The sequence below is a fragment of the Lissotriton vulgaris genome, chromosome 2_1 (assembly GCF_964263255.1).
Source record: "Lissotriton vulgaris chromosome 2_1, aLisVul1.2, whole genome shotgun sequence".
Taxonomy (NCBI): Eukaryota; Metazoa; Chordata; class Amphibia; order Caudata; family Salamandridae; genus Lissotriton; species Lissotriton vulgaris.
In genome coordinates, this window is record NC_141687.1 from 233,783,700 (window position 1) to 233,809,973 (window position 26,274).

Consider the following 26,274-nt stretch of genomic DNA (forward strand, 5'->3'; position numbering starts at 1 on the left):
CTGCATGCAGGCTCTGCAATGGCAGACCGTAGACATATTTTACAAGTTACACACACTGGGCACACTCAGTGCACTGTACTAGGGTCTGACAAGTACACCAAATAGCCAAACATGGAACCACTGATTAATATATCAATTTATAATAGAAAGCACCTGCACTGTGGCACTGGACAGCACTGGGACAGTGCCCAAAGCATCTAACACCAGCAACAAATACATGAGGCAACAGCAAAAATGGAAGGGAGACCCACGACAATGGTGCCAGGGCTAACAAGAGATATGAATTTTTAAAGTTGCAAGTAGAAATAGTGCCAAAAATAACAAAGTTCCAATGATTGTCAATGGTCACGGTAGCCCAGGACCTGGATGCAAGTTGAGGCTGACCACGATGAAGCGTAGGTTGGCTACACTAACCAGGTTGGGCCTGTTCAAAACTGTTACCTTCTTCTGACTCAGTCCTTTAAGCCCTAAACTACCACAGGAGTACATTTCTAAAGCCCCCCCAGGACCGTATAGGAGACATTTAGAGACTCACAGGGTGTCAGGCAGTGGCCCACAGCAAGATCCAGTCCAGGTTCAGTTGCCACTGCTCACATGGGCAGTTGCAGGAAAGACCTAGGAAAGACCTCTTGCTGTATTCCTGTAGCTTGAACAAAAGGTCAGCACAAAAGGGGGTGGTGATGGACGGAGCATCTGAATCAATCAAACACTCACACCCAGTCAAAAGATCTGGGTTTAATCCATTACCGTTACTTAGCCCACTCTGCCACCCCAGTTCAGACATGGCTATATGCAAATCAGTCTGACCCTGTGCCTCATGGGAACAGTCCAGCCCGAACTGCCAAGCCATGTCTTCCCTGGACCGGAAACAAGCTTCCGAGGACCGGTTTCTGGCATTCCAGCCGTCTTCAGCCCGGCTTGCTTGAATCCAGTAGCAAAGTGAGCAAGGGACTCACGTCTGAGCATACCCTGCCACACTTATGGCGGCCAAAAGTGGCACAAAAGGGGGTGGTGATGGTGAACAAAAGGTCAGCCTTATGTCTTTGTCCAGGGTACAAGAGGGAGCAGTCCTTCTGGGCTCCTCTCAGGTCACAGACAGCAGGCCCAGTTTTCTTCTGTTGTACCTCAGGTCAATCAGTGTCTGAGGTGGGTGCCTCCAAATGCCATATTTATGCCTGGCATGAACTAGTGGGTGGGGATGACTCCTTGGCACACTTTATCCAATAGGTTGAAAGTTACCAGAACCAACGCTACTCAGCTAGGGCATTTTTAAGATGGCAAAAGTCTTCGACTAAACTTAAGCTCTGAGGGCAGCGTATGTGTGTGGTGAGTGATCTATGGTAATGTTAGTGTCCTCCCACATCTAACACCATAATTCAGTTTAAAGCAGCCACTGTACCCCAATACACCCAGAGAAAGAAGCCTGGTAGCACAAAAGCAGGGGTTTCCAGCAACCAGGCAGTGAATATGGAAGAATTGTCTTGGCATCCTGTTCCATTTCTTTTAAGTGGGCCCCAGGTGTTAAGTATAAAACCCAGTGACAGAACTATAGTGGGACAAAAGCAGGGTTGTCCAGCAATCAGACAGTAGATACACAATAATTGTCTTGGCAACCTGTTCTCTACTTTTCAAGTGCCCCTCAAGTGTTATATGTAAACCCAGCAGACCTGTCTGGCAGGATTAGATACTCCAGCAGGATCTGACACTATACTGTCAAAAAGAATGTCCACAGCCCACAGCCTGCATATTATGGAAGGTTCAGAGGAGTCATCGCTGCCCAATCAGTTCAGACTATTGTTTGATCCTGGGAGGCATTTCACACTTATTCAGAGCTAATTACTGGCTCAGAGAAGAAAGTTAGCATCCAGGAACTTCCGTCAGGGGAAACATCATTTTATAAAAGTTACTTTTTTAGCAATATTTACTACAGATCCAACTTTACCATTGAATTGGATTTTTAATAACTATTAACAATAGTAGTTTTTTTTTTAACAACATATTTTATTGATTTTTTATGGTATATACCGGGTTGCGTTCCAGAAGATACATTTTGATGAATATATGTAACATTAAATATCACTGATCGTAGTTTCTGAAAAACGTCTGTATGGAACAAAAATAACATTGTGCAGAGCCACCCAAATCCCCCCAAATTATAAATACACAATGGAATATGTAGTCCAAAGGGCTCACATAACCCTCCCACTTGTATAAAGTCCAATCTCAGCACGGGGTCAAAACCTATTAAGGGTCTGAAGTGATGATGGGGGGTAATTCTATGCCCCGGTAATCTGCTACTGCAGCCATATTTTCTTATGTTCCTGGGAACATCCGTGAGCCTGAAACACAGCCATCTCTGCATTCATACATTCATCTATGGCGATTTCCATCAGCCAATCTTCGAAGGAGACTCACTTTTCCACTGCCGTTTGGCGATGGTAGCTGCTAAGAACAATACGTGGTTTGTATTGGTTCCCCCAATATTATCTGTGCTATGTAAAACAGTAATTTCGGCTCGAGTGGTAGATTGCACGACAGCACCTCGCTCAGGCAAGCCACCACCGTCTGCCTGATTGGTTGCAATGTGGCGCATCCCCAGACTGTATGTATGAAAGTCTCAACTTCCGCCCTACATCTCAAACATACAGGGGACTGGATGGCACCCATCTTCCAAAGTCGAAATCGAGTATAGTATACACGGTGTATATATTTGAACTGTATAAGGTGGTATCGTGTTGAGACCGCCGCACCTCTGGGGCTAGCCAAGGCTTCTGCCCAATCATCATCAGTTATGTCCTGTATGTCCTCTTCCAGGCCTTTCTGGTATTATGTAGTGTGGTATGGTTGTGTGTTGTCAGGGTTTGATAAATCTGACGGATCTTATGTGCTCCTATGTCACCCATCATTATGCGCCCTTCTAAGGGGTGGAATTCGGGCAAGGTGTTGGTCAGTCATAGAATGGGGGTGAGTGCATGCCTGAGCTGAAGATATTTCATTCATTCATTCATTCATTCATTAGTATCTTTATTGCGGCTCTTACAGCCATAAAAGCACATTTGCATTTACAATACAATAATACATATCTCAACACAATATACAATAAAATCTCATAGAAACCTTGATATCTAAATATTTAGGGAATGCAAAACTACATTGATATTAACAAGTGGGAATTTCTTTAAAATAGAAGATACTTAAAAATATAATTTAAGATAAAAGCTTTAAGAACATTGTTAAACATGTCCTAAAATTCTTAGAAAGATCCATTGTCAGTAAGCCAGGCAACTTATAGCAAATTAGGCAGTCACAATTAACTAACTATCACTTTTAAGCAAATGCCTTCGTTTAAGCCACATAGCTAGGAGAAACTTAGAGATTACAATGACATAAACTGGATCAGTGTCTGATTTTATAATCCTATAAAGTACACAGTAATCCCTAATTCCCAAATTTCTACACAGTTGTATAACCCATTTGGACCTAGCCTGTTTGTATGCCGGGCAGAAGAATAATACATGAATTTCTGATTCCTCCTCCACTAAGCATCCAGGACAGAGGTAGTTGTTTTTCACCGACCACTTATTAGTTGTTGCAAAGAGTGGAAGGATCCCATATCTAAATTGGAGAAACAACTTTCTTGCTATTGCGGGCTGTATTAAATCTAGCACCTGCTCAAATTGGTAATGTGACTTGAAATCAAAAAACCCATGCGTTAGACTTGTTGCTCTAGTTGCCTGAATTAAACTAGTCAATTTAAAATCTTTTAATGTCTTAGCTAAAGCTTTTTTGGCGATAGCTAGACAGGACTCTTCTGGGGTAGCCTATATGTCCTCCCTACCCATTGCACAGAAAGAATCCCTTACAAAAGACAACCATGGTATACTACCCACGGCCCCCAGTGATGATATTACTGCTTTTAGTTCCTCCCTATAGTGCCTCAACTCAGGTGTACTCCATAACCGTCGCCAATAAAGCAATGGTCGGCTCAAGATTAAGTCCACCACTGGGAGGATACCCAAATCCAGCCTGAGAGGTACCAAGGGTGTGTTTATTGGCAGAGCCAAGATGTGTCTAATGAATTTATTTTCAGTGAGGGTCAATATGTTTGTTGGTCTATACCCCTAAAGTCCAGCCCCATATAAGGAGGGTGCCCGCGCTTGCACTCAATATATTTCTAGTGGTGGACTTATAACGTTAGAAACACAACTCTTCTGGACTTTCAGTAATCCCCCTATTGCCTGGGTTAACTTTAAGTTAGCTTTATTAATTTGAGGGCCCCATCCCATCTTATCATTTAGGGATTTATTTATTTATTTATAAAGTTTTATATAGCGCAAAGTCCAAATAATCAAAGATATGGACCCGCTCAAGCGGCATAACGTCCATCATTGGATGTGGGCAGTTAGTAGATTTGGCATTAAAGACCATGTATTTTGTTTTATTTATATTAACTATAAGATTCCTCTTTTTACAAAACTGGCTGAATTCCCTTAATGCTTGCTGCATCCCCATTGGTGACTTCGAAAGGAGCAGAGTATCATCCGCAAACATTGATGCAGGAAATTTGCGAGATGATATCTTAGGGGAATCCAGATCCTTCGCCACAAGTAAATCTTCGATTAGACCATTTAAAAAAAGTGAAAAGAGGGTGGGCGCGAGCACACAGCCCTGCCTCACCCACTTGTCAACAGGAAAGGGGGCAGTCAATTGGCCATTCTTGCCATATCTTACTCTAGCGTATGTACCCTCGTGGAGACGTTTGAGTTGAAAACAAAGGTAGGGCTGAGCTCCCATGGCCAGCAGGATACTCCATAACTGATCACGGTCGACCATATCAAATACAGATTTCAAGTCCACGAAGGTAAAATACAGACTCCCACCTTCCAATACCACATGTTTCCAGTGTATTAACTGCAACCTAAACAACTTGTCTACAGTTGAAATACTGGCTCTAAAGCCATCTTGCAGTGGAGTTAATATCTCATGGTATTCCATCCACTCCTGCAATCTTCTTAATAACACTCTCCCAAAAATGGTTTGAGAAACATCGATAAGGCTAATTGGCCTATAATTTGATGGTTCGATCGGAGACCCTTTTATATAAATCGGGACGATCTCAGCACCAGCCCATGTGGCGGTGCTGGGAGGCCATGTAAGATTGCATTAAATGATAGTAATAAGTATGGAGCCCAGACTGTCTGCTCATTTTTATGGTTTAACTCTCTTTATTGATTTCAGACAATATAAAGAAACAGGACCTCCAGCTCCTGAAGGACAATGCAAATAAGACATTATACAGTCTGCAAGGTAGGTATTACAAAGTAAATGCTAGGAGCAGGTCAACAAAAAGAAGCCCCAGAGGCGGGAGAAACCCAAAAACAAAACAACCCTCCACAACGCCCCCCTCCTCCCAGTTCCCCCCCCCCCCCTATGTCCACAATTGCTAAAGAAAAAAGGGAAAAAAAGAGGGAATAAGGCAGAGTCTGCCAGTGTCAACGTACGTGCTTGGGTTTGCATTTCGCCGGAATCTGCATGTCAGCCAACCTCAGAAGCCTGTGGTAGCGAGGGCAACATAGTTCATGGAATTCGGCCGTAAGCAGGGTCAGGAAGGGGAGCCACAAGCGGGAAACTCCTCCCCCCTACCCGCCAGTGAAAGGGACATTTTCTCCATCCCCAGCACCCTCCAGAGTCTCTGCAACCAGCCTGAGTGTGGCGGTGCCTGTGTGGAGCACCAGTGTGCGAGTATATTCTGAGTGGCTGCCCCCAGGGCGATGGCTATCAGGCCACCTCTTCTGGACTTCAGGGGATACATCAATGGGTTGGGTAAGCCTAGAAGTATGTAGGCCGGAAAGCGGGGAAGCTGTGTATCTAGGTGGGAGTCTATCTCATCGAGAATCGTGGACCAGTACTGTTGGATGCGGTCGCAGCTCCATAAAAGGTGCTTCAGGGTACCCAATTCCCCACACCCCCTCCAGCAGCGGTCGCTAACGTGAGGGTCAACTTGATGAAGACGTTCCGGTGTATAATACCAATAGGTGGCAACCTTGGTCAATGATTCTGTGAGACCTGTGTGGTACGCGGAGTGTCGAGCTCTGTAGTAGATGCCACTCCATTCCTTATGTGTAAGGGTTCTACCCAACTCGCGCTCCCATCTCGCCCTCCTCGCATTGTAAGTGTGGGTAGTTGCTGAAAGGAGGTGTTTGTACAAGTCTGAGATCAGTTTTTTGTCCAAAGAGCGAGAAATCAGCGATTTCTCATATGGGGTCAGGAAGCGCTGCGCCCCGGGTCTAATATGTAGTTGGAGCGCCCAGTGTCGAAGCTGTAGGTAGTGCATTCTGCCCGTCTCTGGGATGCCATAGTCCTCCCGCAGTTGCGGGAATGACAGGATGCCACTGAGGTTGAAGAGGTGTCCCAGGGACCGACAGGGTGAGGGCCGCCAGTCCAAGAAAGCCTTAGGGTTCAGCCCCGGCGTGAAGTCGGGATTGTCGAAGAGTGGGGTAAGGGGGGAGGGGAATGACGTCAGCTCGCAGGTGAGAGCAGTGCGATCCCAAGTCTCTAATATAGTGCTTGTAATATGGGAAGCATAGAGGTTGGGAGGTCTGTGCTTTTTTTTTGACGAAGGGAATTCCCTGCAGGGGCCTGCCTGCGACTGCCTGGTCCTGAAACAACCAGTGCTTCTCGGATTCCAAGCGTTGCCACTCCACTAAGTAGCGGAGTTGCGCTGCGTTGTAGTAAAGCTGCAAGTCTGGGACCCCAACCCCCCCTGCTCCAGGGGAAGAACTGCCACTGTGTGCTTGAACCGAGGCTTACGGCCCTGCCAGATGAACTGTGATAGGTCAGATTGGATTTGCTGGATCCAGCCCGCCGGGGGCGCAGGGGAAGCGTCTGAAAAAGGTATGCAGGGGTGATTCCTAACCCTCCTCTCTAAGGGTTCCATATATAGCGCAAAGAGAATGGGGGAGAGAGGACAGCCCTGTCTGGTGCCTCTCTCTATGCGAAAGCGGGAGGAGGTGTGGCCATTAACCCGCACTGTGTCCTGGGTCAAGTGATAGCAGTTGAGGATGTGGTTGCATAGGGTATCCCAAAATTCAAACCAGCGCAGGACCTGCTCCTGGTAGGGCCGGTGGACCCTGTCAAAGGCCTTCTCCGCGTCAGAAGCATGCAATCTGACCTCATCCGCGAAGCCAATTCTATCAGGTGTAAGACCCTTTTGGTGTTGTCTCTCGTTTGTCGCTGGGAGATAAAACCCGCCTGATCAGGATCCACCAGCTGGAGCATATAGGGCCAAGGATGCTCGTGTACAGTTTAAGATCCATTTTTAAAAGGGAAATTGGCCTGTAGGCGCTGCAGCTAGTGGTATCCTTCCTGGGCATCGGGATGACTGTAATCGAGGTCTTTAACATCTCAGTCGGAATCGCGCCAGGTTGGGCAAAGGAATTAAATAAGTCACGCAGCAGCGGGGCTACTTGGTTACAAAAGATTTTATAAAAGACCGCTGAGTAACCGTCCGGGCCTGGTGATTTCCCAAGCTTAAGGCGTGCAATGGCTGCGATGACCTCCTCAAGCCCAATATCCCGATCGAGGAAGGCCGCTTGTGATGGGTACAGGGGTGAGAGCTGCGCGGCTTCCAGATAATCGAGGCTGTGCTGGGGGTTGAGGGAGCCCCCCGAATAGAGCGAGGCATAAAAGTCACAAAAGGATTCTGCTATGGCCGCGTCACCCAATGTGAGATCGCCCCCTGACCTGCGTACAGCTTGCACTCCTTGCCGCTGTCTTACCTCCCGTAGCTTATGAGCCAGGAGCCGGCCACATCTATCCCCCCCGTATAGTAAGAGTGTCGGAGACGTAGGGCGGCATATTCAGCTTTATCCTGGTTCAGAGCGGCTAACTGTTTCCGCTCCGTGCAAAGCTGGTGCCAAGCTCTAGCAGCGCCAGTGCGCTGGTGCATCCTTTCCAAGTCCGCAACGAGGTTTGTGAGTTCAGCTCATTTATGGGCTTGTTCTTTGTTGATGGCAGAGGAGATCGCGATGAATTCGCCCCTTAACACCGTTTTAAGCGCTAACCACTGTGTTGCTAGTGACGTATCTGGAGTGGTGTTGTATGTGAGGTAATTTGAAATAGCTGCCTTAATGCGGTCTATGGTGCTGTTCTGGTGGAGCAAAGAAAGTGGTCAAGCCTGGCGTACGTCTTATGTGCCCCAGAGTAGTATGTGAAAGCCCAGGTTTGAGGGTGAAACTGCCTCCACATGTCCACCAGTCCCACGTCTCGCAGCAGCCCCAGACTCTCCGGGGAAAGGGCCCCCACCTGGCTTGTGCCCTGGCATGAGCGGTCGGCAAGGTTGTCGAACACAAGGTTTAGATCTCCCCCCAAAAGCAGGCGTCGCTCAGAGTTCACTGTGGCTAGTGAGAGTGCGTTGTGCAAGAATTTGTCTTGGCCCTCATTCGGGCGTAAACTGAGCCGATGATAAGGCACTGATATGTGAGCAGCCGCCCCTTAATCTCGGCCTCTTTCTGGATCACTTTGCCTGGAAAGGATTGAGAGACTAGTATAGCAACCCCGGCTGTTTTAGTGGAGTAGGAAAAGAAGAGTTGTGTGGGGAAGGCACAAGACTTCATTCTGTGTTGATCTTTGTGTAGCAAGTGGGTTTCCTGTAAAAGGCATAATTTCAGCCGCCGACTGAGTCAAGTGGTTAAGGATGGCCAGTCTCTTGATGGGATTGTTCAGGCCCCGAATCTCAGGGACAGGACTTTGAGTGTGAGGGGTGGCATTATAAGGGAATGGGAGGCGCGGATCTAGGTGGGCTCCCAGCAAGTCATGTTTGCACGCTCAGGGAGAAGAGTGCAGTGTCAGAGACTCTCGGGAAGGTACATCGGCAAAGGCCATGGTAATGTGGACAAAGGGAACCCTTCCAATGAGGGAATCTAAGGGAAGGGGTAAAGGGAAACCTACAAACCCAAAAAAAGGAAATTCCCCAAAAACCATCTACAACTGGAGTCAGAACAGTCAGAACAAAGAGAAAAAAGAGTCCGCTACCCTGGGGGGCCCGGTCAAGGAACATGGGGGTCATCTTCGTTTGTTAATCCAGTCTTCCTGGCTGCCCGCCCGCCCTCCACGGCTAATCGGGACAGAAAATAGAATGTCCGAGGAGTGGGTACAGTTCACTTGGCGGTTGAGTCTTCCCCCGCCCGGGCCATGGCGGCCACTGACAGGGCTTCCTGCTGCTCTTAGTTATCTCTGACTGTGGTGGCCGCCGCTGACGTCTCTGCCTGTTCTGATGCTGCCAGGTTGAGGGGGAAGTGTCCAGTTTGGGAGAGGTGCTGCGGGCCTCTTCATCCACCGGTATATCCGCTAGACCCAGTAGACGACACGCCTCCGTGAAAGAGCGAAGCAGATGAAGCCTCCCACCATGCCGAAAAATGAGGCAGAAGGGGTAGCCCCATGATTATTGAATCCCTTGCTGTCTCAGATGCTCCGTCACGGGGCGAAATTGGCGACGTCTCTGCAATGTCATTAGAGCAAGGTCTTGATAAAGGACCGGGGAGTGGCCCTGGTAGGAGATGGGGTGTAAGGACCGGGCCTTGGTAAGAATAGCCTCCTTTGTTTTGAAATCCTGTACGCAGACCAGGATGTCTGCTGGCGGAGCATTAAGTGCTCGGGGGGTCCTACCCTATGTGCCCTGTCTAGGACCACGGATGAGTCCTGTGCCTCCCTCAAGATAAAGCGAAAGAGGCCCTGTGTAAATGTAAAGACATCACGGGTGTCCTCTGTGGCCTTTACCCCCCGGATCTGGATGTTATGCTGCCTAGAGCGGTTCTCGAGGTCCTCCAGTTGTGTCTGTAGATCGATATTCTGGTCCTGAAGCCTGATCATCTCCTGTTGTAGCGTTGTCTGGTCTGAGACCGCAGTGTCATGCCTCTCCTCCAGGGCGGCCACTCGCTCCCCGAGCCCATCCACGTCACAACGCAATTCCTTAGCCTCCGCAGCAAATTGAGTCCTGACAGATTGGATATCCTCCCTAAGCATGAGGAATAAGGAGTCAAGGAATGCCTTCGTTATGGGTTCATCCCCTGATGATGGTGCGTTCTGGCTTACTTCCGCACTCTGGCCCGGGTCAGCCATGTCAGGGTTGGAGAGCGACTGAACAAAAATGTCTTTGAGACCCTTCGGCTTAGCGTTCCTGGCTTTGGTCATACTATCGAGCCCACCGGATGGCGGTGTCGTGAATTCAGGATGTGAATGGGCTATTCTAGGGGTAGGCTACTGGGCATGACGTATGGTCCTTGGGCCCACCGCAAAAGGGGCACACCGCTCCCCCTGTAGGATCCATCAGTGATTTTCTTTACACTCCACCACTCCCGGCTGCGCCAGGAAATCCCTGGTCCAGGTTCCCTCCGATCTTTCCACTCCGCCAGTGCTCCGCCCCGCCAACTGGTCTCACCCCCGCGGCACGGGGCAGCCGGATCCGCCGGCTATTAAATGTGCGTTGTACCGCTCACTCGGTTGTTGGAAGAAGCTAATTCGGTGGCGGCGGGCAGGAGCACGGAAAAAGCCGTCCTACACCACCGCCATCTTCTGCACTCTGACTCGTCTGTTCATTTTTAACATCACCAGGGATTCTGTCCAATCCTGGGGACTTATTGGATTGTAGCTTAGCTAAAGCAGAAACAACCTCCCCCTTAGTACATTGGGGTATATCCCGTAAAGACTCAAAATTAAAAGTGCACTCTAAAGTCTTACTAAAGCTTGGAGCAGTACGAGAACTTGAAAATAATTCCTTAAAATATGAATGCCAGGCGCCCTCATCAATATTCAGATCAAAGGTGGTTCTACCCTCCGCTTTCCCGGAGTAGACCAGATTCCCAAAGCTTCTGCTATCTCTTAAATCCAAAGCCTTCTTGATCGCCTGCCATCTATTTGTTTCCCACTCAGATTTGACCCTTGCAATTGTTTTCTTAAAGGCTGCCCTCGCTTCCTGAATACAAACCCTGTGGACCCCTTTTAGTGAGGTTAACAGAACTTGTTTTGCTTCCCTACAGTTCTTTGAATACCAAGATGTTTTATCACTACCAGATTTGGTTTTAATGGGGCCACTATTAAAAAAGAAATCTGCCAATACCAGAACCATTTCTTGGTGGATTTTTCCTATATCATTATCAGAACCTGACTTAGTTACGTTTTCTAACACAAGGGTTGCTCTCTCTAACAGGGGTATGATACTCACATACAATTTTGACATTGTTTCCATCAATTGGTTTATTTTAGACCATCAAATTCGTCTCCCTCCATTAGTCACAACCATATTGTTTTGATGTGGCTCTTCAGGGTCTCGACCTAGATCCCCCATCTGGAAATCTAATACCATAACTAATGGGTTATGGTCGCTTTCACTGCGTTCTTCAACACAAAAATCTGCCACATTATGCCAGATCTCTACACTAGTCAAGATATAATCAATTACCGTAGCCTGCCCAAACCTCTTAAAAGTGGGGCACCCAGGATTATCGCCAGAGAACCGTCCATTGCAAGCCCTTAATGAAAAGGTCAAAGTTAGCGAGGTTAGCTGAAGAACTAATGGAGTCCAGCACCTAATTGAATACATATTAGGTGCCGGAAGGGACCAGATGGCATCCTCCTCGCTAGTAAGGGGTTTCAAAATATCGTTAAGGGGTTTAAAATGACAGTTGAAATCCCCGCAGATTAAAAAATACATATTCCCTGCTAGTGAAGTAAGAAGATTTAGCAAACAATCTAGCGTCGGGGATGTCCCATCATACTGGACTGGCCGAGCATAAATATTAATAATGGCCAATTTAGGTAGTTTATTGTGTGACAGAAGGACACATGTTATATCCGGGGAGTGTGTTTCTACTCGTTTAATCTTACATCCTAAGTGAGAGGCTTCCCATACGCATAGCCCCCCGATGGTCAACCCTTTGGTCCTTTCACTGCCCCCTCACAATATGCCACAAACCCTACCCTATATTGGGGGTCTACCGCCCAAGTTTCCTGGAATAAGCATATCTCGTGGGAGTCCGACTGATCTAATTTGGACATGCTACCACTACAATGATCTGTTGTATTTGGGGCAGAGTTGCTCTCCAACTTCCCCACTTTTTTTAGCTAAACTAGATATTGAGTCATTGTTATCACCCGCTTCATTATTTGGCGGTAAATGTTGGATTAAATCCCCACTCCCTTTTTTCTCTAATTTAGCATATTCTTCATGGGTTATATCCTGCTGAGTATCAGTAGGTGTCAGTCAGTCCACCAGATCCAATAGACTGAATCTATTACTAAGGGGTACTGCTGACAGAAACTCACTCCTCACCCCATCTGCCCTACCGGTCATCATGGCTGGCTGACCAATCCTATCCCTGTGGCACTCATGATGCCGAAATTAGGCATATAGTCTGGTGGAATATAAAAGTAACTTAAATTCCAAGCCTGGATAGAGGATCGTGGATGTGTCTGAGAGCCCCAACAAACATTATCCACCACCTTAGGATCTTTAAAATTGATAATGATACAATCTCCTGCTATATTTTTTGATCTACATCCTACATCCTACCCAGCTCACTCTTCTCACAAAGAGAATCTTACACTGTACATCTCGGGGCAGTGGTCTGTTGTTATTTAGCCAGTGCGTTGTCTATTTTTTAGTTGATCATAAGATTCAACTTTCCCGTGTTCCAATTCTGGAACACCAGTCAAAACAGCAACATAGGGTGAGCCATCTGGGGATAGGTCTAGATGATGATGTAAGTTCTTTGCCTCATTCCCAGTGGGGTTCCCCCTGGAAGCTGGACCGACCTTCTGGGGCCAACCCTCTAATTCCCAGTCATTACTATGGCTTGCCCCCTGTGTCTCTAAGGTAACTATGTTTCCACCACTCACTATTCCGCCCCTTAGCTTATTAGGGCCCGTTGGTTGCGCGGCCGGACCCACAATTGATGGTACAATGGTGCTGGGGCAGGCTGCAGGGTCCCTTCCTCCCTCCCTCACCAACTCATTGGCTTGACCACAACTCACTATTTTTTTCTCAATACCTCCCAGAGTAGACATTATCAGTTCTTCCGATTTCTCCAGCCTATTCTCAATTAATAAAAGTCTTTTCATTAGGGGCTCCAGAGAGGATGTTATAAGAGCACCTATTTTTAGCCAGTAAGCATCCTCAGTCTGTGGTAGTCCAGTTACAATTTCATCCATATTCGTGCCATTTACTGCAGACAATGTTTCCTGGGGAACTTCAATAATTGGAGGGTTTATATTTGGCATCTCTCTCTGTTTACTTGGTTTAGATATCTTAGGCTTCTTTCCCTTCTGCTGTGTACCTCCTCGTGTGCCTCCTCGTTTCCTCTTAGAAGCAACCCCCTGTGTATGTTCCATAGATTCTAAGGGCTCTTTATGGACTTCTGGCACACATATGACTGTGTTCTTAGATAAATTTGGCAATACGAGGGATGCAAGGAATCTTCATCGATGTTAGGGGGCACTAGGGCTTGCTGCAGACTTACATTTTCAGTCTGGGAGCAAATGGAGGGAGCAGACTGGGAGTGTCTTTCTGGCGAACACACATTCATTATACCCCCCAGAGATGATCGTTTTGTGAACACGGGGTCCATGGAAAGACGTCGCTCCATGATAGCTATCTCATGGGCAAGCACAGATGTAGCCCTTGTTATAACTTGATCAAGGGTTCCCGCTACATAACCGACTGCTGCTGCTTTCCTCCCTCTTCCCTCACGTGCAGCCATTTTAGTTCAGTTTAGTTAGAAAATAGGCTCAGATATCAATCTTATATCCAGTTACTAAAAAAGGCGAACCAACCATTGGTATCGAAGGCCTTAGAGGGGGGCCCAGCCCAGCCTCTCCCTGTCTCGAACGGGCTCAAACGGGCCCACCCTGGGCCCGGGCTTCGCCCGGCACGCATGTCCCGCGGGCAGGCACAGGTGGACTAAATTACGGGGCTCCTGGTCGTTGTGGTCCCATAACAGCAACAAACAGCAGCAACACAAAAGCCATGGCTACGAGCGGCTCCCGTGGAGTGGGGGCCGCGAGCAGTTATGTAGCGCTGTGGGTGGGCAGGCACAGGTGGACTAAATTACTAGGGCCCCTGGTCGTTGTGGTCCCGTAACAGCAACAAACAGCAGCAACACAAAAGTCCCGGCTACGAGCGGCTCCCGGGGAGCGGGGGCCGCGAGCAGTTATGTAGCGCTGTGGGCGGGCAAGCACAGGTGGACTAAATTACGGGGCTCCTGGTCGTTGTGGTCCCGTAACAGCAACAAACAGCAGCAACACAAAAGTCCTGGCTACGAGTGGCTCCCGCGGAGCGGGGGCCGCCAGCAGTTATGTAGTAGCGCTGTGGGCCGGCAGGCACAGGTGGACTAAATTACGGGACTCCTGGTCGTTGTGGTTCCATAACAGCAACAAACAGCAGCAACACAAAAGTCCCAGCTACAAGCAGCACTGGCGGAGTGGGGGCCGCGAGCAGTTATGTAGCGCTGTGGGTGAGCAGGCACAGGTGGACTAAATTACGGGGCTCCTGGTCGTTGTGGTCCCGTAACAGCAAAAAACAGCAGCAACACAAAAGTCCCGGATACGATTAGGCACCCGCGACGCAGGGGCCGCGAGCAGTTATGTAGCGCTGTGGGCGGGCAGGCACAGGTGGACTAAATTACGGGGCTCCTGGACGTTGTGGTCCCGTAACAGCAACAAACAGCAGCAACACAAAGTCCCGGCTACGAGCGGTTCCCGCAGAGCAGGGGCCGTGAGCAGTTATGTAGCGCTGTGGGCGGGCAGGCACAGATGGACTAAATTACGGGGCTCCTGGTTGTTGTGGTCCCGTAACAGCAACAAACAGCAGCAACACAAAAGTCCCGGCTACGAGCGGCACCCCAGATATTTATATAATTGAGTCTTGTGGGACTGAAACTCTGTCTGGAGCTGTTGAAACGGCTTTAAAGCGGTGCCTCGTACCACATCCCCCAAGGTGGATATTCTCACGATGTTCCACCCACGAATCCTGCAAGTGCCGTCACCGGGCGCTAACAATAGTAGTTTAATGATTTTTCTACTGATCCCTTTCCCAAGTAAAGTTATAGCATTAGGATTTGAATCTATGCTCTTGTTTTCTCAATGACAGCTTGGCCTGCCACAATGAAAAATACATTTTGGGTGCTAGCCATTCTAAGGACATGTTAACATTAGGTATTTCATGTCCTACTTTTAAATACCACGCACCTTGCCTTGTGGCCTCTAAGACCTACATAGGGGTAACTGGGAAAGCATTAAAATGTCTGACTTCATTCCTTGAGAGCCGAAATTTCAGGTCAGGGAAGGCTATTGTTTACTGGCTGTGCATCAGTTTAAGTGTGTTGTGCCTCAGGGATCTTCCCTTAGCCTTACTCTTTTTAACATATATGTACGGCCTTTAGCTGATATTATTTGTCCATTCGGTTTTACTATGGTCTCCTACGCTGACGACACTCAGATGTCATCTCTTTGGCACCTAATATGAGTCAAACCACGGTGAACCTTTCTAGTTGCCTTGAGCAAGTTAACAAGTGGATGGGCTCTAGTTGCCTCATCTGAAGGGCAACAAGACAGAGGTCATAGTTGTCAGAAACAATCTTTCTCTCTGGGACCACCTCATTTGGCTTGCATTCCTAGGGAACGCCCTTCTCCATCACTGGAAGTCAAGAGACTGAGAGCTCTTCTAGATAAGCATCTCACTACGTCCTCACAGGGCAAAAAAGTGGCAGGAATCTGCTTTGGCCTGTTAAGAGCCTTGAGAAAGACACTTAAATGGCTCCCCATGGCAACTCAAAGAACAGGTGTGCAAGGGCTTATTCTTTCATTCCTGGATTACGGTAACTCATTCTATCTAGGCAGCCCTGCTTATGTCTTAAGGAGACTGCAGACTATTCAAAATGCTCAAGCCCGCGTTTTGTTGAGCCTAAATAAACGTCAGTCGCCACACCCTGCCTTGGATAGCCTTCATTGGCTGCCAGTCAAGAAAATAATTGATTTTAAAGATCTTTGCACTGCACAAAAGATAAAGTATGCTCAGGGTTAACATATCCTGACTCATCTCATTGTCCCATACAGCACTGCCCGGGACAATCAGTTTCTTCTGGCTTTCCCAGAATTAAAAGGGCTAGAAGCAGAGGGGGATCTTTTGTTTATCATGCTTCCAAGCTTTGGGCTCCCTCCTCATCTATGTTAGGGCCAATGATAACCTTCTCAGTTTAAAAAGCAATAAAAAACATTTCTGTTCATATCAATTTTAATATATTTTTGCACTGTTTGCGATATCTGTTTAAACACTGGGAACCCGCGGTCCAGGTAGCCGTGCGCCCGCTATACAAGAAATGATAAATAAATAAAACGTAATAATATTTAAAAAGGAAGTTTTGACTTGTAAATGGGTTTATGAGAAGTTGAATAGTAGTGTTTGCACCTCTACAGTTAAGCTACATTAGTAGGCCCGAAACCATGGTTTTACATGTCACTGTGGTGGGTGGCTCAAAAGGGTGTTGCAGTCCAGTAATTGTAAGTTAAATTTAATTTACAGGCCCTGGGTACACTTTGTGCCATATACTAGGGACTTATAGGTAAGTTAAGTATGCCAATTAGGAGTATAGCCATTTCATCATGCTAAAAGGAGGAGCACATGTACTTTACCTTCTGGTTAGCAGGGATCAAGTGCACATGAATTCTACAATCAGCAAAAGCAATTAAGGTAAGAAGTATGGGCGACATCATGTAAAAGATGGTAATTCCCTACACTCTGTGAAACAAAACTGTGTATATTGACAAATCTCTGAAACAAAAAATGTTTGGAGGATAACTGGCCAAGCGTCATGGTGAATAAGAAAACAGGCAGTTAGCAGGCTTTCACATGGTACATATGAATGTCTCATGACTCAAGGAGAGACTGAACTGAGATTGCTGAGATGACTGCAGGTGAAGAGACCCCTACCTAATATTCCACAGCTTGCAGCGGACCTGTAGTCGGGGAGGGGGGGGGGGGGGGGTGAGGGGAAGGGGGCATTGTTGGAAGAGGATACACTGTGGTTTACTTTGCTCTTTTTTCGTTGCAGACGCCCTACATGATAACCTGTTTATACAAGAAAGGCATGCGGGTTACTCTGCCAACCGGCCATATTCTGGATACGTTGGCGTCCTACCTGATGGGGACAGCGACTACGATGACGCAATCATAGCGCCCAGCATATTCCATTAAGGAACCTGTAGTTTACGCAGTTTCACTCTTGGTTCTGGCTGGGGACGCGCGCATGCGCATCACTGGCTCGGAATAGACTTGGATACATGATTTTCTCCTGTGAGGCGTGTGCTTTCTCGGTCTGCTGTGTGAACTACCTACGAGAACAATACATTATCCTTACCTGCATTTCTTTGCTCTCGGGCCGTGTGTTAGTGGAGAGCTACACACAGCAGGAACCATGACAACCTCTGTGCAGTTTACAGATGGCCTGGAGGTAACCCGAAGTACAGACATTTGGTCAACAACAAATTAGATAAGCTGGCTGTTAAAAGGGAGATCATTGGCTGTAACTTTTGTACTTATATTTCTACTTTGGTCTGTATATGTTGTCTATAGTATATATTTTTTTAATCGTAATATCTGAGTGAGGCAGCTGTTTTTCCCACTTGACCAGGTTTTCCATTTGAACAAATTGTGTGATCCTGGGCAGTTAACTTTATCTTCTTGTGACGCATTGGCCACATCTATAAAAATTGGGAGCCATTAGAATTGGGCTGGTGCTTTGATTAAGTGAAACAGTTTACGTTTCTATTGAAAAGGCCTTAATGGTCCTGAAAAGTACCTTAAAAACACATTCTGCAGTTTAACCAAACACAACCGCAAACCAAATAACGACACCATATTTTATATTCTCTTGCACTTAAAAAAAATGTGTATTTTATGTTATGTCACTGTTATTTATTCGTGCAGCCTTGTTGCGCTGTTTGATTCCATCAAATGTTTGGTAATATTTTCTAAAGATTAATGGAACCAACACCCCTTTTTCCTGAATAATCAGTATATTTGTAAAGAAAATGTGCACTGGAACGTTTACTTAAATATAAATATAATATTTTATTTAATCCTAGTGAATTACAGATTCCACAGCAAGGAACACCAACTTTTTCCAACAGTACTTGCAACGTCTGTGGAATTTTCTGTAGGATCTCTCTATGCTAAGCAGCCATTGTTTACTAGCATTTACCAATGATTTGGCCATTTTAGTCACGCCCTGACTGTACTTGTGACAAAATGTTGCTGTAAACATTTTGTGTTTTTTTTGTACCTTTAATTTCTCTGAATACAAAAGCTATGTTTTCCCTGCGCAATTTGGAAATTGCAGACCTGCTTTTTTGTACTTTTAATTACTTTCACATTCCTTGATTACTTTTTTCAGTGTTGCATTTTTGCATTCTGTCATCAAATTGTGCAATAAATGTTCAGAAGCGTATGGACAAGCCATCATTTTTATTCACTGCTTATAAAATAACTATATGGAATGTTAAGAGAAATAGATATGTGCTATTTTCTTAAGAGTGTGATTTTATATTTTATTCCTATAATGATTATTTTACCACTTTGATGTTTTAGGAGGTTTATAATGTATGTTACATGCAATTGCTGTATCATGGTATGAAGTAACGATGAATTTGTCTGGCTGACTTACGTGTGTATCTTGGTGTTTTTATGGCCTATTTCTACCCAGTGGTTAAAGTGCATTAAAAAAGTAGTATGGGATCTGTGATGCTGTGCTAGAAATGAGGGTGGGGCAAGTGAATGCGAGGGTGGGGTAAAAGACTAAAAAAAAAAATATTCTATAACCTTTTTGGTTCTTTCACCTTCTGGTAACTACATATAAACTAACACACAGCTTGAAGTAAAAATAAATGCAAGTTAAGTTAATCAGATGGAAATGCATTATCATACATTATGAAACATATATTAGTAAATGCACTGCAGAGGTCTGTGTCTGTAACCAGAAAACCACAGAATTGAACCCTGCTTGGTTCAGAGGAGAATAGGGACTTGTGCATGTTTATTGTCCAGTCTCTGAAATAAAGCACTGTGAATATGTAAGTCTTTATTTTAAACTTGCATTACACATACTAGAAGATAGCCTGCTCTAAAGTGCTCAAAAAAGGTTTAAGATTCCAACATATATATTTTAGTAATACCCAGATTGTATAATTTGTCTTTAAAAGTACATACTTCACAGCTCAGCTGCTAACTCCCTTGCAATACCACTCAAAGAGATTAAATCTGTGTTATTTAGAAGCTTCAAGTGTCTCAATAAAAAAGAAAATCCGGCTTTTAAGTACCCTTTATATGTGCAGATTAACAAGGGACAGGTGATATATATATAAACAGTACATAGACATAGACATAGTGCCGCACATTTACATTGTTTCGGGCAAGAAGGTACCCTGACAAGAAGGTGTATTTAGCTGTCTGCCCCTCCCTCGGGCCTCCCACTACCTCCCCTACACTTCAGTTGAAGCATTTTAATTCTCGGAATTAACCTTCCCTGGATAGTTGCCTTTTCATAAAAAAGTTGGGGAGCCGTCTTTCTTAAACTAAAAAAGGATGGGCACATTGTTCCCCTCAGATCCCCCCCACTTCAACTGTTTCCACCAAAATAAACATGAACTTGTACTGATTTCAACATCTGTTACTGCCAAACGTAAGTTGCAGACGGATGGTTGTTCCTGTGACCTCCTATGGCAGTCACAGGTAGTGCTCTGCAGAAGTGTGGTGAAACCATGTTTGTAAAACCAGGGGCCGTATTACAAATGCTGTGCACGGTGCCAGTCTGCGCTGTGGGGCACCTTCAGATTGGTGTACAGGGAGCAAGCAGGGACAGTGCCCCTATTACTGATAACGTATCGCCCCCTGGCAGACACAAAGCTGTGGCTGTCCTGTGGGGACAGCATTCGTGAAAGACTCAGCCACTCTTTCTTTCACTCAGCATGTGGCTCCGAACCTGCACTTTCAAGAGCGACAGAGACCCCCTATCGGCGGGCTGAGGATGTGACTGCACCCACATTCAGGGGGATGTTCATCGCTCCAGACAGCTGCTCTCAGGGGGGCACTGAGTGTGCGCCATCTTTTTGTGATGCACAGGCAGTGCACCTACTGATGGCCTCTTTACCACCTGCATCCATAATATGGTGCAGAAGCAGAGGCAAATGTGTTCCCTCATTTGCATAGGGCCATGCCCCCAAGTGAATGACAGAACACCCTCTGAAGATAGCGCTAGAGCTGTATATGTGTTGGCACTATCTGTATTACAGAGGGGCCGCACAAGCATCTGTGTCCCTTTATGTAATACTGTAGTGCCCAGGGGGCCTTAAAATAGGTCACACACTTATTGTGACCTGGAGTTTCTAAAAAGGGCACGGGCAAAGAAATATAACTTTATTAGAGCTGTGGAGATATCATTATGGGCATAGCTTGAAACATGCGAGCTAATCTCCTGTGCCACCTATTCATTTTGTGTTACTGCATCCAGACATATCACACAAAGAACATATGCCTAAAACCAGCAGACATATTGGATAAGTCAATGTTTGCAGCACTATCAGGCAATTGAATAACAACAATGACTATGTTCTGAATAATTATAATTGAAAACTTTAAATTCTGAAAATATGAGACTGTGAATTTAAGCATTACCAAGGTATGTGGCAGGCATATAGGTATGCTAATGTCTCAGTCACTCTTGGTCTCCGCTTCACACCATTTTCCTTGTCGTCTCTCACTTTGTTAGACACTTACGCTCATTTTTGTCCTGACATCTTTATCAAAGTGTCAGGAAACCTCAACCCTCATCTCTTTACTCTCCGTTGCTGTCTTTTCACTATGTACTTATTGAAGAGAGTAGGGTCTGCTTCCTATGGTCACCCCCACTTTTTGCTGTGATTTTCTGGTTTTTCGACTTTAGTGTGGCTGTGGGCCTGCTAATCAGACCCACAGCCGAGCTGTTCTCTCTCTAAATTGATACCATGTACTTTAGGTACATACCTAATTGGGAATTGAGTCACCTTTGTGAGCCCCTGTATAGTGTACCATAGATACCCAGGGCATAGGTGCATCCAAGGCCTACCAGGGGCTGCAGCATGTATTATGCCACCCCTGGCTGGCCATCCAAACTGACACCACAGGCTGACCACTCAGCTTGGGCAAGGTGGTGTAATCACACCTTGCTTAGATATAGTATACCTATATCTACCCTTATATATAGACTCATATATACCTATAAGTCACCCCTATGGCAGGCCTTGACAATCCTGAAGGCAGAGTGCTTGGTTTTATGTAAGAGGGTGCTCTAGCATGAGCTGAGCCCCTCTGCAGCTTTCGGAACCATGTCCTTATAGCTGTTCTATGACATAGCCATACCATATACTCTTAAGTGCATTGTAATCCTCGCAGTGAATGCTAACTTTGGTTTGGCTTTACAAAACATGTTGTGTAAGGTGTTAAACACTTTGGAATACTACCCCCCGCCAGTTCTGGCGGTGGGGGTAGCATTCCACCCTTCTAGAGGGAGAATACATGTAGTTACTGCTTTACCCGGTTAAAGTTAAACAGAGCCTCAGCATCACTAAATGGATGCTGCTGCCACAGACACGAGTCTGACCTCCTGCTGCTGGACAAAATTCCGGCGGGGGAGGCCTGGGCAATAGGTTTCCTGCCTTGGGAGGTGCTAGCACCTCCCCAGACAGGCTTTTAGTGTATTGGGGCAGGGAGGGCTGCAAAATGAGACACCGCCTGGGGCACACAAGGTGCTCCATGCATAGCCCAGTTCAAACCAGTTGCTGGGGCACGTCAGTCCTGCTCTGGCACGAAACTGGACAAAGAGAAAGGGGTGTAACCACCCCCTTCTCAGGGTCCACCCATAGGAGGGACCTAGCAGGTAATCCAGCCCCTTAGATTAGTATAAAGATAGGAGCTGTGTCTAGAGACATTAGATTATCCTGGACTGAAACTCTAAAACGGAACTCTTGGAGCTTCAACATTCTATACCGACTAGAAGACTGAAGACATCTCCCTTGTGGTCAAGGAGTCACCACCCTGTGCAAACAGGCACCACCAGTAACTTGCAGGTTTGCTTTTTCGATGCTCCTGACGGACCCCGAAGACTCAGCAACTCAGGAACTGGACTTCTAGACTTCTCCGAATCTGATCCACATCCACAGCAAAGCTGAGACTCGCAGTGGACACGAGAGATGTGGGACCGGACACCCTGGACTACCTGCTCTTTGTTAAACCGTGCAGCTTCTGGGGCACCCTCAAAGTTGTGCATTGGGGTTTGAGAAGCCCCAGACTGGAGCGCTACTTGCACTGAAGCTCAGCCCTCCACACTCCACGAGTGCCGCGTGGGGCCTGCTCCTGCATTTCAGATTAACGCGTCTTCCCGGTTGCTAGCCCCTTCGCTAGTTAGCCCTCCGAAGACTTTCTTGTGAAACTACACCACTTACCTATTTGCTCTAAACTTGCTCCAGCTTCCCTGTGAAGGAGAAGCTCCCCGGACCTTGCTGGTCTGACCTGAAGCCAATCTTCCCTTCCTGCATGGATTGCGTTTACCAAGGCTTGTTGGGTCTAATCCGGATACCGACACCACAGTCAACTAGATCCTTTGTGCGACAGCTCGAATCCAGCTCCTGGTCATCGTCCACAGCTCCTGGTCCTCCTGGCTGCAGAGGCAAGCTTCACCTCTTCACCTGATTGCATCTCGACATCGCCTGGTTCCTTCCTGGTCACTGGCTAGTGACCCAGACTCTGTCCCCTCTGCTTTCAGGTTCTTCTCATCTTCGATTTACCCTTGGATCCACCCGGACACTTTTCTCCTGGTCAACTGCAGCACTTCTTTGCAGCTCTCCATAGGAAACAGCGACGAAACCCGACACGAAAGAACACGTATGCATCCGGCTTCCCTGGGTGAAGTAACTCGAGTACTCTGGTGCTCCCTTGGGTGTTGACTCGCGAAGTGTCCTAGTTTAAAAGGGTTTTACCATAGTCCATCCGGAAGAGTCCTTAATCTACTACTTTGTAACTTTTACGTTCCCATTATAACTGTATAACTCTTGCGACTGTGCTCCCACACTGCACGCGTCTCCTGTGGGTCTCCTACTTCCTAACCTTTGGTTCTGTAGTGTAGCCCCAGCGATTCCCTAGGCCCTTGGCCTATTCACTATTCCAGAAGTGGTCCTTATACCACTTACTTAGTATATGGTTCGTGAGGCCCCTAGGACAGAATTGTATTTGTGCAACTTATAGTATGCTTAATGAGTAACTTGTAACGTATCTCGAACTCTGACCTCATAAAGAGTGTAGAGGGGTTGTGTTAGTAATAAATACATATATATGTGATATATACCTTGTGTGGTGACCTTTCATTTGGTATTCAAGGAATTATATATGGTAAAACAGCTGGCTTCACATGCTCTCTGAAGTTTTAGCCTAACACTGCTGGTCCATGCTACCACTAGGATAGCTGTTCTATAAGGTTGACTTTACAACCACCATCATAAGGGTCATTTAGACTAGTGTAAGGTGCCCACTAGAATAGTGGACAACATATGCCAGGCTAACTTCTCACATTGGTGTGCAGCGGTTTGGATAAGAGATTGCTATTGTTTTACCATATAATCTTAAGATATCATTTGAAAGATCACATTAAGGTACCAGAGGTACATATAAATCATGTCTTATAATACTTAAGTTCTACTGAACTTAGTTGTTGTAGAGCAAAGGGCCTAGCACACCCTGACTACAACTCCTAGAGAGGTTCTAGTAGATAACACTTAGTGTAGGTAGGTGCACACACCACACCTCACTAGAAAATGTCCTTAAGAGGAGATCCTAGTGTGTCTCTCCCAGTAGAAGTTGACCCTCCCAGGGCACCTTCTCACTATGATACATTTACTTTTAATGAACTTAGAAGTTTATTTTCACTCAGGAAACTGAGACAAGGACAGAGTCCAACCCTGAGGCACCTGGTAGATCTATTAGTGGAGTTTGATACCGAAAAGGCAGCAACCGCAGATCAGACAGGTAGTGGAGGGGTGGGCCATACCTCAACAGACGATTCCCATGATAACCATCAAGGGGATACTGATAATGAAGAGGTTGATGATCAGGTCCAAGTTGGAGAACTGAATCAGGTCAACCTAAGACCACATGGGGCTGGAGGGGACAGAATCCAAACCAGGCCCCCAAGTAGGCTTAACACTGAGCACAGAAGGGGGAGATCACTTTCCAGTGAATCTAACCACTCTGGTGACTCAATAGGGTCAGACACCTCAGCAATGAGGAGAATGACTTCCCCTCAGAGAAGAGAGCATAAGGCTAGGATGAGGGAAGTCAAGCTTAAGATCAAGAGGCAAGAAATTGCCCTTGCCAAAGAGACCCTGGCTCTTGCTAGAGAGCAAAAGTTGATTGGATTAGATTCCACTGGTGGGAGCAATATTCCTAGGAATAGGGAAGGGTCATATTACCATAGACACCTAAGTAAGATTGTCCCTCCCTACAAGAGTGGGGATTACATCCACAAGTGGATAACTGCTTTGGAAAGGGCCTGTAAAGTACAACAGGTACCCCAGAGTCAGTGGGCAGCTATACGATGGCTCTCCTTTTCAGATAAAGGCAGAGATAAGCTCCTCACAGTTAGTGATGAGGATGCTGACAGCTACACTGTCCTGAAGAGTGCTCTGATAGATGGGTTTGGCTTAACCACTGAGCAGTATAGGTTGCTGTTCAGAGACACCCAAAAGACACAGACTCAGGACTGGACTGACTTTGTAGATTGTGCCACTAAGGTTCTGGAAGGCTGGTTACTAGGCAGTAAGGTCAAAGACTACACAGGATTGTATAATTTAATTATGAGAGAACAAATTCTTAATAATTGTCAGAACCAGTTATTGCATCAACACCTGATTGACTCTGATCTGACCTCTCCCCAAGAAGGCAGACAAATGGGTCAGAACCAGGGCGAAGCAGAAGGTACAGAACCAAGGTGGTGATCAGAAGAAGCAAGACCAAAAGGCTGGGGAGAAAGCAAAAGACCAGAAGTCTTCACCAGGTTCCCAAAAAGCTTCTAATGAGGGGGTTCCAAGAAATCCAAAAAGAAAGAAGGTCCAAAGAAACCATGGTGTAATTTTTGTAAGGTTAATACTGACTGCACCAGTGAGTGCACCAAGAAGGAGGCAGCTCCAGCCACCATTGCCCCTAAGGCAACTGTTCCCCCTAGTCCAGCTAATAGTGGTGGTTATCAACAGAGGGGTGTAGTACCAACTCAAGCTGTTCTTGTCTGTGATGTGGACATGGGTATCTCCTCTACTGTGAGCCCCAGTAACCTGGGCAAGTACAGACAGACTCCTTTGATTAACAATAAAGTGGCTCAGGCCTAAGGGACACATGTGCCAGTGTCATCATAGTAACACCTAACTTTGTGGACCCTGGACAGTTTATACTAGGTGAGAATTACCTAGTGACCAATGCAACCAATGTCACTACCACCCATAGTATGGTAATTGTCAATTTCTCCTGGGAAGGGATAACTGGCCTCAAAAGAGTTGTTGTTAGTTCAGACCTCCCTGTAGAATGTTTGTTGGGCAATGATCTGGAATCTTCAGTCTGGTCTGAAGTGGAGTATAGGACTCATGCAGAGATGCTAGGTATATCAGCACATGTTCTTGCTGTGACCAGGTCACAGGCCAAAAAGTGCAAAACTGAACAGGCCCTGGATCCTGAAACTATGGACCAGATGCCTACCAAGAGAAAGAGCAGTATGGTTAAGGCAGTGCCTTCCCCCTTGCCTCAGGATGAGGACCAGTCTTCTAAGGAAGCTGACTGTGAGACCCAAGAAGGAACTGTCCTAGAAGAACTTGAGCCTGATCAGGTTGAGTTTCTTGGGACAGGGGGACCTTCAAGGGCAGACCTGAGGCAGGCGCAATTGGACTGCCCCTCTCTTGAACTCCTCAGACAGCAAGCTGCTGCTGAGGCTGCTGGGAATGCTACAGGTACCCATAGAGTGTATTGGGATGAAGGGTCCTTTATTCAGAGGCTAGAGACACCAAGCCTGGTGCTTCCAGGAGGTTGGTCATACCTTTGGCATTCAGGGGCTTCCTTCTTACTTTAGCCCATGATATTCTCTTAGCAGGACATCTTGGCCAGAAAAAGACTTGGGACATGCGTGTCCCTCACTTTCACTGGCCACACATGTCAGA

The 26,274-nt window shown here is 46.6% G+C and overlaps 1 protein-coding gene across 2 annotated transcripts in view; it reads left to right on the forward strand.

Annotated features, from left to right (window-relative positions):
- SCIMP (SLP adaptor and CSK interacting membrane protein) overlaps positions 1-18,508 on the forward strand; it is a 148,148-nt gene extending 129,640 nt beyond the window's left edge. Inside the window, exons 5-6 of one of the 2 annotated variants that reach the window (XM_086954814.1) lie at positions 5,239-5,307; positions 17,103-18,508. In XM_086954814.1, coding sequence (XP_086810940.1) covers positions 5,239-5,307; positions 17,103-17,245 — 212 coding nt within the window. In that variant the 3' untranslated portion in view covers positions 17,246-18,508. The remainder of the gene's footprint in view (positions 1-5,238; positions 5,308-17,102) is intronic. The other variant, XM_086954815.1, reaches the window with a different exon arrangement.
- Positions 18,509-26,274: the final 7,766 nt, after the last annotated feature.